General features: G+C 39.8%; 1 protein-coding gene across 5 annotated transcripts in view; it reads right to left on the bottom strand.

Annotated features, from left to right (window-relative positions):
* Positions 1-16,203, bottom strand: part of EVL (Enah/Vasp-like) — a 157,775-nt gene that overhangs the window by 29,941 nt on the left and 111,631 nt on the right. For all 5 annotated transcript variants that reach the window (XM_073638430.1, XM_073638426.1, XM_073638432.1 and 2 more), the window contains exons 4-5: positions 11,758-11,830; positions 1,854-1,912 (exon numbers count right to left, since the gene is read on the bottom strand). In XM_073638430.1, the coding sequence (XP_073494531.1) occupies positions 1,854-1,912; positions 11,758-11,830 (132 nt within the window). The remainder of the gene's footprint in view (positions 1-1,853; positions 1,913-11,757; positions 11,831-16,203) is intronic.

Below are 16,203 nucleotides of genomic sequence, written 5' to 3'. Positions count from 1 at the left end.
TGCACATTTGGGGACAATAGAGTCAGTATTAGAGGTGCAGCTCCGCTATAATTGTTACATGAAGAGACACGTTTCTCAATCTTTGTGTCGGACGCTTCGGGGTCATTTTACTTCTGGACTTATAGAATCTTCTGTGACTACATCGGAGATTTCATAAAACAATCCCAGTCACGTACAACAGGATAGGGAAGGAAATAACCCTGCCCTGACATAAAGCGGCCTCACAGTGTGATATCTCCACCGGGGAGAGGCCGAAATACAAGGGAGAGGAAGAGCGATTTTGTCTGCCAATGTATCTAAGCATATCACGTAAGATACGGTCTACTGAGCTGCTGTATGTAAGCCTAATGTGTGATACGGTCTTATGAACCAGTGTATCCAAGCCTCTCATGTGTGACAGTCTACTGAGCCGCAGTATCCAAGCCTATATGGTGCTCTCTACTGAGTTGATGTATCTAAGCCTATCATGTGATACCGTCTGTGGATTAAATGTATCTAAGCAGATCATGTAGGATACTGTCTACTAAGCTGGTGTAGCTAAGCCTATTGTGTGATACAGACTATAGAACAGGTGGATCCAAGCACCTCTTATGTGCTTCTATCTACAAAGCATTATATCTAAGCCGATACGCAGTGCAGGGATGCAGGGTAAAGCATGGCGGAGGGACAGAATTGCAATCTAAGGTTCTGACAAGGTCTTCACCAGATTCTAGGGGATGCTAGAATAGTCCTATTGAAATTAAACTCTTTTTTTTCTACTTATAAGCAAACAGAGGTCCCCATCAAGGTTTCCAACTAAACGTGCCCCTTTAAAGCACAGATGTGGGGTATCCGGTTATAGAAGATATGTATGTAACTGAACATGAAACGTATCACGTTTCTTTTATGTTCATGGCTGAAACTACACTAAAGTGATTCAAAGTATTCGAAAAGTTGCCCAACTGTTTTATGTAGATTTGGGGCCCGATTCATATAGGAGTTTTCAGCAGAATTCTGGCTTAAAACTGCTTAAAAAGTTGAAATAATGTTTTTGAAATTTGGAGAACTAAACAATCAGTTCCTTGATCTTGGTCACAAAAACACAATGGCCCTGATTTATCATTTGAGGGTTTTTTTTAGGTAAAGTTTTTTTTCTGTCTTTTGAAATTCGTCGCGTTTGCTTTTTTTTTTTTCCTGCCATATTTATTTAAACTTGCACACAGGGATTGGTTTCACACAAAATCAAAGCTGCTTTTTTTGTCTTTATTTGAGCCTTTTTCAAGTAAGAAAAAATAACACGATCCTTTTAATTGTCGCAACTGCACAAAAAAAATGATTTTCCACTCCACTAGGGCACTGGAGTACAATGGCACAAAAATAGGCTATAACCTTTGTATAATGAAAACTGCACCCACATTATTGAATAAAAGGGGGAAAATAAGACAAAATCAAGGAAAAATAGCTTTAAAAAAAAAAGAAGATTTAAATGAAACAATAAGGCGAAAACATAATTGCTTCTATTTTTCTGGAGCAAAAAATGGTTCTAAGACGAGGATTAATCAGGGCTACGGTGCTCTGAGCGTGAGCGCCATCACAGGGAACGGTCTGTTCCTACAAGTAGAAAGTATGTCATCATTTACTCAAAACACATAAATCCATCCATTCATGTCACATGACTCATATGTCCAAGATGGGATACAGATATATTTTTCTTTGATCTTGAAAACTTGAACACATTAATATTCATTATTAACTAGGATAAATAGTCAAGCAGATTAAAGGCACGTCACCCTAATAGCATTCTATTAATTCAGTTAGCGGTTAAAAGGCACAGAAAATGCAACGTTCACACAAAGTTCATAGGTCACACTTGCCTGTAGTTGATGTCCTCCTTTCCAGGGTCTCTTGTCGCTGCTGCGCTTCCATGATTTGCCTACAAATTGATAAAAGGATCACATTTAATTGTATGCAATGCCTGAGTTCTACCACTAGATGTCCTCCTGCTCCATGTACCGTGTGCTGAGCAGGTAAGAGGATGATCCATCTGGCAGGTAACATGGTCTAGATGCCTGTGGGGGGCAATGCATTAAAGAATAATTTATGCTTTAATGAAAAACAAAGCATAGTTATTGCCAGCCTCAGTCTGGAAGCCATGTCGGACACAGTTAATGCGTACCCCCTCATTAACTCCCTGTGTGTTGTGCAGTAATATTAATGCAGGTGAGATCTTTAATTCAAACAAAAATGAAAAATTAAAATATTTTAGTGACAGAAATAAATTGACACGTCTCCTTTAAATTCTCATAAGCAACATCCCCTTACACTGAGCCCTTGTGAATGGAAAGTGTGTATGTAGGTGGAATTAAACACGGAGCTAAACCTTAGGAGAATCTAAATTTAAGGTGTTAAAACCCATTTGTCATCTGGTTTCCGGAGAGCGTCTTTTATTTTAAGGAAGAATGATCACCAGTTTGTTTTTCGTGTCCCAGCTGAAGAACAGAGCCTGATCTTAAAGGGGCAGTCCAGGATTTGCACTTTTGTTTTTGGCTTATATCTAGTATTCCAGCTCAACCCCGTTCCCTTGAATAGAGGGGAGCTGCAATACCTGATATGGCCTCAAGTTCTGGAGCTAGAGATCTCTTTAGTCTGCACAGTACTGCTGCTCATACACTCCCTGAGCTCTCGCATTAGTGATCAGGCAGAGTGCTGATGGAGTACTCTGCCTGATCACAATCACAAGATTCTGACCTCTGGATCTCTACCCATGTTATATGCAAGTGATGCACCTCTTGCCACCCCCCCAGCTGTCGGGCATGCTGGGCATTTTAGTTATACGGCTGCTGGTGGGCCGATAGAGAAACACTGATGTAAGGTGTCAGTCATTTTCACTTCTGCACCATGCAGTAGAACAAATGCCCAGAAGCATAAGGCGAGGTGCAGAGGATATCCTGCTGTCGCCCTTTCCCTTTAAATTGAAGGCTGTGTAATTAATACTTGTGCGCCTATCGGGTTCTGTTAGTAAGGGGTTACCGCTTCCTTTAGAGACATTATTATAGCTCAGTGACTAACATCTGTTGATCTCCAGTCAGGCTGCAGCCACAGCTCAGTTTCTTGGCCATCATTCCTCCTCCACCCCCACCTGTAAAGGAGGGTCATCACTGAGTCCATGGCCTCCTGTAGGCACTGTAATTAAGCTCTGATTACTCACTTCATTGGCAAATTGTACCACTTAATCCTGGACACACACTACTTGTCTTGGGACTGGAAGCAGTCCTGAGAAACAGCGCCTCTCCAGACAGAGTCTGGAATCGCAGCTAGAAATGATTTCATTCTATGGATACAACATCTCAGAATCAGAACTTATACTGATTCTTGGTTACATCCTGTATAATAACTATGGAGCAACATTCACAATTCTGTTTGATGCTATTGGCAACGGTCAGTAGCTTTATCAAAAAAGACTAAAAGAAGTTCAGCTGAGCCACCATAATATAATAGTAATAAGTAATGTAATGTATGTACACAGTGACTCCACCAGCAGAATAGTGAGTGCAGCTCTGGAGTATAATACAGGATGTAACTCAGGATCAGTACAGGATCAGTAATGTAATGTATGTACACAGTGACTGCACCAGCAGAATAGTGAGTGCAGCTCTGGAGTATAATACAGGGTGTAACTCAGGATCAGTAATGTAATGTATGTACACAGTGACTGCACCAGCAGAATAGTGAGTGCAGCTCTGCAGTATAATACAGGATGTAACTCAGGATCAGTAATGTAATGTATGTACACAGTGACTGCACCAGCAGAATAGTGAGTGCAGCTCTGGAGTATAATACAGGATGTAACTCCGGATCACTAATGTAATGTATGTACACAGTGACTGCACCAGCAGAATAGTGAGTGCAGCTCTGGGCTATAATACAGGATGTAACTCAGGATCAGTACAGGATCAGTAATGTAATGTATGTACACAGTGACTGCACCAGCAGAATAGTGAGTGCAGCTCTGGAGTATAATACAGGATGTAACTCCGGATCACTAATGTAATGTATGTACACAGTGACTGCACCAGCAGAATAGTGAGTGCAGCTCTGGAGTATAATACAGGATGTAACTCAGGATCAGTACAGGATCAGTAATGTAATGTATGTACACAGTGACTGCACCAGCAGAATAGTGAGTGCAGCTCTGGAGTATAATACAGGATGTAACTCAGGATGAGTAATGTAATGTATGTACACAGTGACTCCACCAGCAGAATAGTGAGTGCAGCTCTGGAGTATAATACAGGGTGTAACTCAGGATCAGTAATGTAATGTATGTACACAGTGACTGCACCAGCAGAATAGTGAGTGCAGCTCTGCAGTATAATACAGGATGTAACTCAGGATCAGTAATGTAATGTAATGTATGTACACAGTGACTGCACCAGCAGAATAGTGAGTGCAGCTCTGGAGTATAATACAGGATGTACCTCCGGATCACTAATGTAATGTATGTACACAGTGACTGCACCAGCAGAATAGTGAGTGCAGCTCTGGGCTATAATACAGGATGTAACTCAGGATCAGTACAGGATCAGTAATGTAATGTATGTACACAGTGACTGCACCAGCAGAATAGTGAGTGCAGCTCTGGAGTATAATACAGGATGTAACTCCGGATCAGTAATGTAATGTATGTACACAGTGACTGCACCAGCAGAATAGTGAGTGCAGCTCTGGAGTATAATACAGGATGTAACTCAGGATCAGTAATGTAATGTATGTACACAGTGACTGCACCAGCAGAATAGTGAGTGCAGCTCTGGAGTATAATACAGGATGTAACTCCGGATCAGTAATGTAATGTATGTACACAGTGACTGCACCAGCAGAATAGTGAGTGCAGCTCTGCAGTATAATACAGGATGTAACTCAGGAACAGTAATGTAATGTATGTACACAGTGACTGCACCAGCAGAATCGTGAGTGCAGCTCTGCAGTATAATACAGGATGTAACTCAGGATCAGTATAGGATCAGTAATGTAATGTATGTACACAGTGACTGCACCAGCAGAATAGTGAGTGCAGCTCTGGAGTATAATACAGGATGTAACTCAGGATCAGTACAGGATCAGTAATGTAATGTATGTACACAGTGACTGCACCAGCAGAATAGTGAGTGCAGCTCTGGAGGATAATACAGGATGTAACTCAGGATCAGTAATGTAATGTATGTACACAGTGACTGCACCAGCAGAATAGTGAGTGCAGCTCTGGAGTATAATACAGGATGTAACTCAGGATCAGTAATGTAATGTATGTACACAGTGACTGCACCAGCAGAATAGTGAGTGCAGCTCTGGAGTATAATACAGGATGTAACTCCGGATCAGTAATGTAATGTATGTACACAGTGACTGCACCAGCAGAATAGTGAGTGCAGCTCTGGAGTATAATACAGGATGTAACTCAGGATCAGTAATGTAATGTATGTACACAGTGACTGCACCAGCAGAATAGTGAGTGCAGCTCTGGAGTATAATACAGGATGTAACTCCGGATCAGTAATGTAATGTATGTACACAGTGACTGCACCAGCAGAATAGTGAGTGCAGCTCTGGAGTATAACACAGGATGTAACTCCGGATCAGTAATGTAATGTATGTACACAGTGACTGCACCAGCAGAATAGTGAGTGCAGCTCTGCAGTATAATACAGGATGTAACTCAGGAACAGTAATGTAATGTATGTACACAGTGACTGCACCAGCAGAATCGTGAGTGCAGCTCTGCAGTATAATACAGGATGTAACTCAGGATCAGTATAGGATCAGTAATGTAATGTATGTACACAGTGACTGCACCAGCAGAATAGTGAGTGCAGCTCTGGAGTATAATACAGGATGTAACTCAGGATCAGTACAGGATCAGTAATGTAATGTATGTACACAGTGACTGCACCAGCAGAATAGTGAGTGCAGCTCTGGAGGATAATACAGGATGTAACTCAGGATCAGTAATGTAATGTATGTACACAGTGACTGCACCAGCAGAATAGTGAGTTCAGCTCTGGAGTATAATACAGGATGTAACTCAGGATCAGTAATGTAATGTATGTACACAATGACTGCACCAGCAGAATAGTGAGTGCAACCCTGGAGTACAACCCCTGGCAAAAATTATGGAATCACCGGGCTCGGAGGATGTTTATTCAGTTGTTTAATGTTGTTGAAAAAAAGCAGATCACAGAAATGGCATAAAACTAAAGTAATTTCAAATGGCAATTTTAGGGCTTTAAGAAACACTAAAAGAAATCAAGATAGAAATGTGGTACTCAGTAAGGGTAATTTTTTTTCAGACCAAGCAGAGGGAAAAAATTATGGAATCACTCAGTTCTGAGGAAAAAATTATGGAATCATGAAAAACAAACACACAAAAGAACACTCCAATACATCACTAGTATTTTGTTGCACCACCTATGACTTTAATAGCAGCTTGCAGTCTCTGAGGCATGGACTTAATGAGTGACAAACAGTACTCTCCATCAATCTGGCTCCAACTTCCTCTGATTGCTGTTGCCAGATCAGCTTTGCAGGTTGGAGCCTTGTCATGGACCATTTTCTTCAACTTCCGCCAAAGATTTTCAATTGGATTGAGATCCGGACTATTTGCAGGCCATGACATTGACCTTATGTGTCTTCTTTCAAGGAATGTTTTCACAGTTTTTGCGCATACCCAAACATCCTTTCAATTGATGGGATAAGAAAACTGTCCAAAATATCAATGTAAACTCGGGCATTTATTGAAGATGTAATGACAGCCATCTCCCCAGTGCCTTTACCTGACATGCAGCCCCAAATCATCAATGACTGTGGGAATTTGCATGTTCTCTTCATGCAGTCATCTTTATAAATCTCATTGGAACGGCACCAAACAAAAGTTCCAGCATCATCACCTTGCACAACGCAGATTCGCGAATCATCACTGAATATGACTTTCATCCAGTCATCCACAGTCCACGACTGCTTTTCCTTAGCCCATTGTAACCTTGTTTTTTTCTGTTTAGGTGTTAATGATGGCTTATGTTTAGCTTTTCTGTATGTAAATCCCATTTCCTTTAGGCAGTTTCTTACAGTTTGGTCACAGACATTGACTCCAGTTTCCTCCCATTCGTTCCTCATTTGTTTTGTTGTGCATTTCCTGTTTTGGAGACATATTGCTTTAAGTTTCCGGTCTTGACGCTTTGATGTCTTCCTTTGTATACCAAAATGTTTGCCTTTAACAACCTTCCCATGCTGTTTGTATTTGGTCCAGATTTTAAACACAAGTGACTGTGAACAACCAACATCTTTTGCAACATTGCGTGATGATTTACCTTCTTTTAAGAGTTTGATAATCCTCTCCATTGTTTCAATTGACATCTCTCCTGTTGGAGCCATGATTCATGTCAGTCCACTTGGTGCAACAGCTCTCCAAGGTGTGATCACTCCTTTTTAGATGCAGACTAACGAGCAGATCTAATTTGATGCAGGTGTTAGTTTTGGAAATGAAAATTTACAGGATGATTCCATATTTTTTTCCTCAGAATTGAGTGATTCCATAATTTTTTACCTCTGCTTGGTCTGAAAAAAATTACCCTTACTGAGTACCACATTTTTAATCTTGATTTCTTTTAGTGTTTCTTAAAGCCCTAAAGTTGCCATTTGAAATTACTTTAGTTTTGTGCCATGTCTGTGATCTGCTTTTTTTCACCTACATTAAACAACTGAATGAACATCCTCCGAGCCCGGTGATTAAATAATTTTTGCCAGGGGTAGAATTCTACAGGATGTAACTCAGGATCAGTAATTTAATGTATGTACACAGTGACTGCACCAGCAGAATAGTGAGTGCAGCTCTGGAGTATAATACAGGATGTAACTCAGGATCAGTACAGGATCAGTAATGTAATGTATGTACACAATGACTGCACCAGTAGAATAGTGAGTGCAGCCCTGGAGTACAACCCCTGGCAAAAATTATGGAATCACCGGGCTCGGAGGATGTTCATTCAGTTGTTTAATGTTGTTGAAAAAAAGCAGATCACAGAAATTGCACAAAACTAAAGTAATTTCAAATGGCAATTTTAGGGCTTTAAGAAACACTAAAAGAAATCAAGATAGAAATGTGGTACTCAGTAAGGGTAATTTTTTTTCAGACCAAGCAGAGGGAAAAAATTATGGAATCACTCAGTTCTGAGGAAAAAATTATGGAATCATGAAAAACAAACACACAAAAGAACACTCCAATACATCACTAGTTTTTTGTTGCACCACCTCTGACTTTAATAGCAGCTTGCAGTCTCTGAGGCATGGACTTAATGAGTGACAAACAGTACTCTCCATCAATCTGGCTCCAACTTCCTCTGATTGCTGTTGCCAGATCAGCTTTGCAGGTTGGAGCCTTGTCATGAACCATTTTCTTCAACTTCCGCCAAAGATTTTCAATTGGATTAAGATCCGGACTATTTGCAGGCCATGACATTGACCTTATGTGTCTTCTTTCAAGGAATGTTTTCACAGTTTTTGCGCATACCCAAACATCCTTTCAATTGATGGGATAAGAAAACTGTCCAAAATATCAATGTAAACTCGGGCATTTATTGAAGATGTAATGACAGCCATCTCCCCAGTGCCTTTACCTGACATGCAGCCCCAAATCATCAATGACTTTGGGAATTTGCATGTTCTCTTCATGCAGTCATCTTTATAAATCTCATTGGAACGGCACCAAACAAAAGTTCCAGCATCATCACCTTGCACAATGCAGATTCTCGATTCATCACTGAATATGACTTTCATCCAGTCATTCACAGTCCACGATTGCTTTTCCTTAGCCCACTGTAACCTTGTTTTTTTCTGTTTAGGTGTTAATGATGGCTTATGTTTAGCTTTTCTGTATGTAAATCCCATTTCCTTTAGGCAGTTTCTTACAGTTCAGTCACAGACATTGACTCCAGTTTCCTCCCATTCGTTCCTCATTTGTTTTGTTGTGCATTTCCTGTTTTGGAGACATATTGCTTTAAGTTTCCGGTCTTGACGCTTTGATGTCTTCCTTTGTATACCAAAATGTTTGCCTTTAACAACCTTCCCATGCTGTTTGTATTTGGTCCAGATTTTAGACACAAGTGACTGTGAACAACCAACATCTTTTGCAACATTGCGTGATGATTTACCTTCTTTTAAGAGTTTGATAATCCTCTCCTTTGTTTCAATTGACATCTCTCCTGTTGGAGCCATGATTCATGTCAGTCCACTTGGTGCAACAGCTCTCCAAGGTGTGATCACTCCTTTTTAGATGCAGACTAACGAGCAGATCTAATTTGATGCAGGTGTTAGTTTTGGAAATGAAAATTTACAGGATGATTCCATATTTTTTTCCTCAGAATTGAGCGATTCCATAATTTTTTCCCTCTGCTTGGTCTGAAAAAAATTACCCTTACTGAGTACCACATTTTTAATCTTGATTTATTTTAGTGTTTCTTAAAGCCCTAAAGTTGCCATTTGAAATTACTTTAGTTTTGTGCCATGTCTGTGATCTGCTTTTTTTCAACTACATTAAACAACTGAATGAACATCCTCCGAGCCTGGTGATTAAATAATTTTTGCCAGGGGTAGAATAATACAAGATGTAACTCAGGATCAGTAATGTAATGTATGTACACAGTGACTGCACCAGCAGAATAGTGAGTGCAGCTCTGGAGTATAATACAGGATGTAACTCAGGATCAGTACAGGATCAGTAATGTAATGTATGAACACAGTGACTCCACCAGCAGAATAGCGAGTACAGCTCTGGAGTATAATACAGGATGTACAGTACAGACCAAAAGTTTGGACACACCTTCTCATTTAAAGATTTTTCTGTATTTTCATGACTATGAAAATTGTACATTTACACTGAAGGCATCAAAACTATGAATTAACACATGTGAAATTATATAATTAACAAAAAAGTGTGAAACAACTGAAAATATGTCTTATATTCTAGGTTCTTCAAAGTAGCCACCTTTTGCTTTGATGACTGCTTTGCACACTCTTGGTATTCTGTTGATGAGCTTCAAGAGGTAGTCACCGGAAATGGTCATCCAACAATCTTGAAGGAGTTCCCAGAGATGCTTAGCACTTGTTGGCCCTTTTGCCTTCACTCTGCGGTCCAGCTCACCCCAAACCATCTCGATTGGGTTCAGGTCTGGTGACTGTGGAGGCCATTTATATGGCGTAGCACCCCATCACTCTCCTTCTTGGTCAAATAGCCCTTACACAGCCTGGAGGTGTGTTTGGGGTCATTGTCCTGTTGAAAAATAAATGATGGTCCAACTAAACGCAAACCGGATGGAATAGCATGCCGCTGCAAGATGCTGTGGTAGCCATGCTGGTTCAGTATGCCTTCAATTTTGAATAAATCCCCAACAGTGTCACCAGCAAAGCACCCCCACACCATCACACCACCTCCTCCATGCTTCACGGTGGGAACCAGGCATGTAGAGTCCATCCGTTCACCTTTTCGGCGTCGCACAAAGACACGGTGGTTGGAACCAAAGATCTCAAATTTGGACTCATCAGACCATAGCACAGATTTCCACTGGTCTAATGTCCATTCCTTGTGTTCTTTAGCCCAAACAAGTCTCTTCTGCTTGTTGCCTGTCCTTAGCAGTAGGTTTCCTAGCAGCTATTTTACCATGAAGGCCTGCTGCACAAAGTCTCCTCTTAACAGTTGTTGTAGAGATGTGTCTGCTGCTAGAACTCTGTGTGGCATTGACCTGGTCTCTAATCTGAGCTGCTGTTAACCTGCGATTTCTGAGGCTGGTGACTCAGATAAACTTATCCTCAGAAGCAGAGGTGACTCTTGGTCTTCCTTTCCTGGGGCGGTCCTCATGTGAGCCAGTTTCTTTGTAGCGCTTGATTGTTTTTGCAACTGCACTTGGGGACACTTTCAAAGTTTGCCCAATTTTTCAGACTGACTAACCTTCATTTCTTAAAGTAATGATGGTCACTCGTTTTTCTTTACTTAGCTGCTTTTTTCTTGCCATAATACAAATTCTAACAGTCTATTCAGTAGGACCATCAGCTGTGTATCCACCAGACTTCTGCACAACACAACTGATGGTCCCAACCCCATTTATAAGCCAAGAAATCCCACTTATTAAACCTGACAGGGCACACCTGTGAAGTGAAAACCATTTCCAGTGACTACCTCTTGAAGCTCATCAAGAGAATGCCAAGAGTGTGCAAAGCAGTCATCAAAGCAAAAGGTGGCTACTTTGAAGAACCTAGAATATAAGACATATTTTCAGTTGTTTCACACTTTTTTGTTAAGTATATAATTCCACATGTGTTAATTCATAGTTTTGATGCCTTCAGTGTGAATGTACAATTTTCATAGTCATGAAAATACAGAAAAATCTTTAAATGAGAAGGTGTGTCAAAACTTTTGGTCTGTACTGTAACTCAGGATCAGTAATGTAATGTATGTACACAGTGACTGCACCAGCAGAATAGTGAGCGCAGCTCTGGAGTATAATACAAGATGTAAACTGGAATCGAGGTAGAATGCACATAACAAATGGCAAATCTAGCCCAAATGCAGCCTGGAATAGGTGTACTGTACATGGTGGATAGGTAACAGTTGCACCCAGGCCCACAAGCTCAATGACACACAGTGTGTGAGGACGCTGGTCCAAATTTTGTATCAGTCAGTACCCAGGGGATTACCTATACTTTGGAATATTATAAGAAAAATAATCTCACCTCCTTTGGATCTCCATTTCATCCGGAGAGGGTCCATTCTGAATGCTCTGGACTTGGCGCTGAGCTGCAGGACCTGAAGAAAATAATAAAAAAAAACAATTTAATTGCAATAAAGAACATCATTTTAAGAAACCACATAAATCATAAAATTTGTATTGGCCCCGCCCACCTTTAGGTCTTTTTCACAAGACACTGTGGAAATCCCCTTTAAGGCTGCTATGTAATTGACTCATTTCCTATTAGCCAGGAGCTGTCAGACTCGATAATTTTGCACATTTGCCGTGAACACAAATCCAGATTTCCATCTTTGCATTTCCATAACTCCCTCTGTAGATATGCAGATGAGTCTTTATGATGGAGACAGATACACAAGCATTTCTATGAGACATAAACATGTCATTCCGCTGCGGCGGTGGAATATAAAGCAGATGCCCTAGTTAGCTTGGCATCTCACTGCTAATCACCAGCCACAGACTCTCTGAAATTCTTGTTGTTCCCTGGGCCTTCTAAAAAGGAAGCTAAAATGAGGAATGTAATGAACAATAATCCTAATCCCAAGAATGAAGTCAACCACACATAATAAATTATGGAAATATTGCGGTAAAGCGAGAGCAGTTACAGAATTCTATACCTACAAATATATTCCTTTTACTTCATTCATTGTGAGTGGGCTCTTTGGAGTTAGAGATGGTGTTTTCTGCTGCTCACGCATGTCATCTAAGGCCATGTTCACACCTTCAGTATTTGGTCAGGATTTTACATTAGTACCTCTAAGCCAAAATCAGGAGTGGAGCAATCAGAGGAAAAGTATAACAGAAACATGTCACCACTTCTGTATTTTTGACCCACTCCTGGTTTTGGCTTCCAAATACTGAAGGTGTAAACGTGGCCTAAGCCTTAAAATTGGATGCATGTCCATTTCCGCCCTTCTTCCCCTCTCGCTGCATGCAATTTCACAGTAAGTGATCATTAGGAAGTCTGTTTTTCATGTACAAGTACTATATGTGTTTTTCCAGATAGAATAGAATTTGTACCTATCTATGGGGCGTCCTCGTATCCAATTTTCTCAGAGTTAGTGGTCCGTGCACAATCGCAGAGACATGTCCAGTACTGATCCAAGTGTTGGATCAAAATCGCCAATGAAAGTCAATGGATTCATGAAAAAAATCAGACTGTTCTCATGTCACACGTGTCCGTTTTTCATGAACTGGTTGAAAAAGATGGGGAAAGTTTTTTTTTTTTTTCCTTAATAATTGATGAAACGTGGACCAAACTCTTTCTGCTGAAATTCGGTCTGTTTTTCTCATTCGTGAAAAAAATTGAGCCCCCTATACCAGATTCACACAAGCATATGAGAAAATCCTCCGAGTTTCATGCAGAAAACGTGGATGATTTTTTTTCTCATCTGTATGCAATAAATTTTTATAAAACAGCAGCTATTAAAAATTTACAGGACCAAATACAGTTTATGCTAAAGAATTACAAAGTATACGTAAAAATGTAAAGTTATATGGTGGGTCTGTATGGAATCCAACTTTTACTTGAATGGAGGAGTCTCATCCAACGCATGGAAGAAACTAGTTCATGCTGTGATTTTTATTTTTCCACACTTACATTACGTCCATGAAAAAAAAAAAAATCCCTGTGTTGTCCGTTTTTACACATGAGATAAAAAGACCTAATAGCAGTTTCCCAAGTTGAATGGCATCTGTGTCCTTTTTCCAGGCTGACTTGAATTGGTGAGATTTATTTGCAAATCGGACATGTCTTTTTTTTATTAAGTCCGCAGAATAGAACAATTATGCAAAAATTAGACATTGGTCAGTGGGACCTGAGGAAGTTGTCACTTCCGCTAATGGGATATCAAATAACCTATGCAAATAAATACACAATGGCTGGCATTTTATCTACTAGTCTTGATGAAGAGCGCACCGGAGTAAAATGCGACATATTATTTAAGAGGTGCATAAAATGTAAATTTTGCGCATCTTTCATCTGCAGTTCACAACTACAAGGGATTTACTCCACTCATTATCTTGAAATTTATGCCACATTGGGACCAAAAGGGGCAATATTTTCTTTCTATGCAACGACAGGTTGCACAAAAATTTTGCTAAATTTCTGTTTTATGCCAGAGTTCAATTAATTAGCCCCAATAACTAGAGAAGAAAGCTGCTTTAGCATTTTATTTCAATGCCCTGCTGCTTTTCTGACTGCATGCATGGCTTCATGGGCCGCTGCAGAGGAGACACATATGTATAGATGAGCGTAGTGTGTGTCCATATACATATGTCGGATCATACACGTGCAGGTCTAGTTGTGTAGATGCGACATATCTGTATGTCTTATGAGGCCACAATGATCACTTGTCATGACCTCGTATCACCACAATAATCTGTGGTTTTCCACCTACTATATTATTCTAACTCTGCAGGTTATCACCGTGCAAAAGTCAAACAGTCAAATGACAAACTCAGCTCTGCTACATTTCCTCCCTTCTCCCCACAAAACATCGGCAGTCCCATTATTGCTGAGTGCAGTTATGTTTTCAGGTGAAATAACATCCATTTAGGATCTATTACTGCTCCCCCCGGCGTCCTGCTCAGGATATATTAGATAAATACAAGTTACATTTCCATATTAACTACCATACTATGTATCAGAATGAGAAAACGCTGCATCATACAAATCCAAAGAACCGCATCTAAATATAACATTGTACACCACATCTCTACAATACCTACAAGTAAAAAAAGAAGTATTGTTTTCTCATTAGGACCCTGGATTGTGGAGCGTCGAAGAGAGGAGAATTTTTTTTTTTTTTTTAGAGTATTGGAAGCCACCTTTATAACCGGGATGATCTATGGATCATCTGCGCCTCCCACCCTCTACATTTAATTCACATTAATTAAAACGTGGCAGGTCCCCTTTAAGACCAGACAATATTTACTAACAATAAAAGCCAGTTCTGAATCAATTAAAGAATCATGCTAAATAATAAAAGTGACAGAACACAAGTATCATAAATCGGATGACAAAGTAAAAATAATAAGACAATGATGAAGCCTGACTTCGAAATAACCCCACAAAATATAAGGAAAATAATGACATAAAGAACAGTATAAGTAACCAAAATCATAGGAGTTAAGAAAATAAATAATAAAAATAATAAATTATCAAATAAAGAACAAAAAAACCCATCACCTACAAGACATTCTGCAAAGGACGAAGCAATCGCAGTGGCACAGACAGAAGCAATGAAGGACCCATTCCTTGCTGACCATGCTATACAAGGCCTTTGAGCAATGTTCAATGGATCCTATTCATTCCCCTTCCTCGCCTGCCCTCCCATAGAGTGCCAGGTTACAACCGCTGTAACCAAATCCTCCACTACAGCGCAGGACGGCATCTCCGCCTAAATATTTTATCATTCGTTCTATTCAAGCTTTTTCTTTTTTTCAATATTACTATTTGCAAAAAAAAAAATAGCAAAGGGGGAGTGGTGAAAATTTTGGAAATAAAAATCAATCCACCAAATGGCTTCCTAATATCAACCGTTAAACCGAGCATAAGGTATCAGCTTCTAAAATACTGCATTTTTTTAAATTAAATATTAATTGTGTAAATTTCCCATCTGTCTCCTCTTCATTCTTCTTTGAGTGAGCTCGCCGCCTCTTATCTTTTGGGATAGTTTAATATTTCGACTCAGTTCCCATTATTATTTGATGGACGGTTTTGTTTTTACACCGCCCACATTCAGGGCTATTGTACATCTGTTTTGCTGAAGCTCGTGTGCACTGAGGGATAATTAATTGCTGGCACTTGCAACATGTCATTGTTTAGCGCAGAAGTCCGTCACTAAGTTAATGGGGGTAATAAATTAAATTATGCCCAAAAAAAAAACAACCCAAAAGTTAGGGTTGCTAAATAAAGCTACTACATAAATTTGCAATGTTCTGTATTTCTCCTCTTCGAGGTAGATCTGCAGCCGCCAGGGGAGAATTCTGTGTGGGCTCATTTCACTATACACAGCTGACCGTCAAGCTAAGTTTCTAGGTTGCCTCCTAGTGGTGGCAGCAGGCTGCAGAGATTTTAATAGGTAGAGTGTGGAAAATGTGTTAAAGAAATAGTTTTCTATCAAACAAAATAGTTAGTGCAATTTCATTCCTATATTATAGTACTTTTTGGATTTCTTTTCCAAGTCTTTTTGTGATTGGCCATGATGGTTGGCAATTTAAAGCTTAAAGAAAGAAACCTGGCCAATCCAGGAGAAAGATCTGCGTTCCCTTAAAGGGTTATTCCTATCTTCACAGATGGGTATTGTCCAATAGTTCTGGAAAAGAAAAAGAATTTTTGCAATATACTATTTTATTAAATTTGTGGTAGGTTATCAAATGCAAATGTAACTGCAAATTTATATAAGCAGTAAATTGTAAAAGGTGTAAA

This window comes from Phyllobates terribilis, unplaced genomic scaffold (genome assembly GCF_046119375.1).
Source record: "Phyllobates terribilis strain yellow unplaced genomic scaffold, ASM4611937v1 Scaffold_7__3_contigs__length_470593459, whole genome shotgun sequence".
NCBI classification, from domain to species: Eukaryota; Metazoa; Chordata; class Amphibia; order Anura; family Dendrobatidae; genus Phyllobates; species Phyllobates terribilis.
This window is presented reverse-complemented; position numbering and strand designations above follow the sequence as displayed.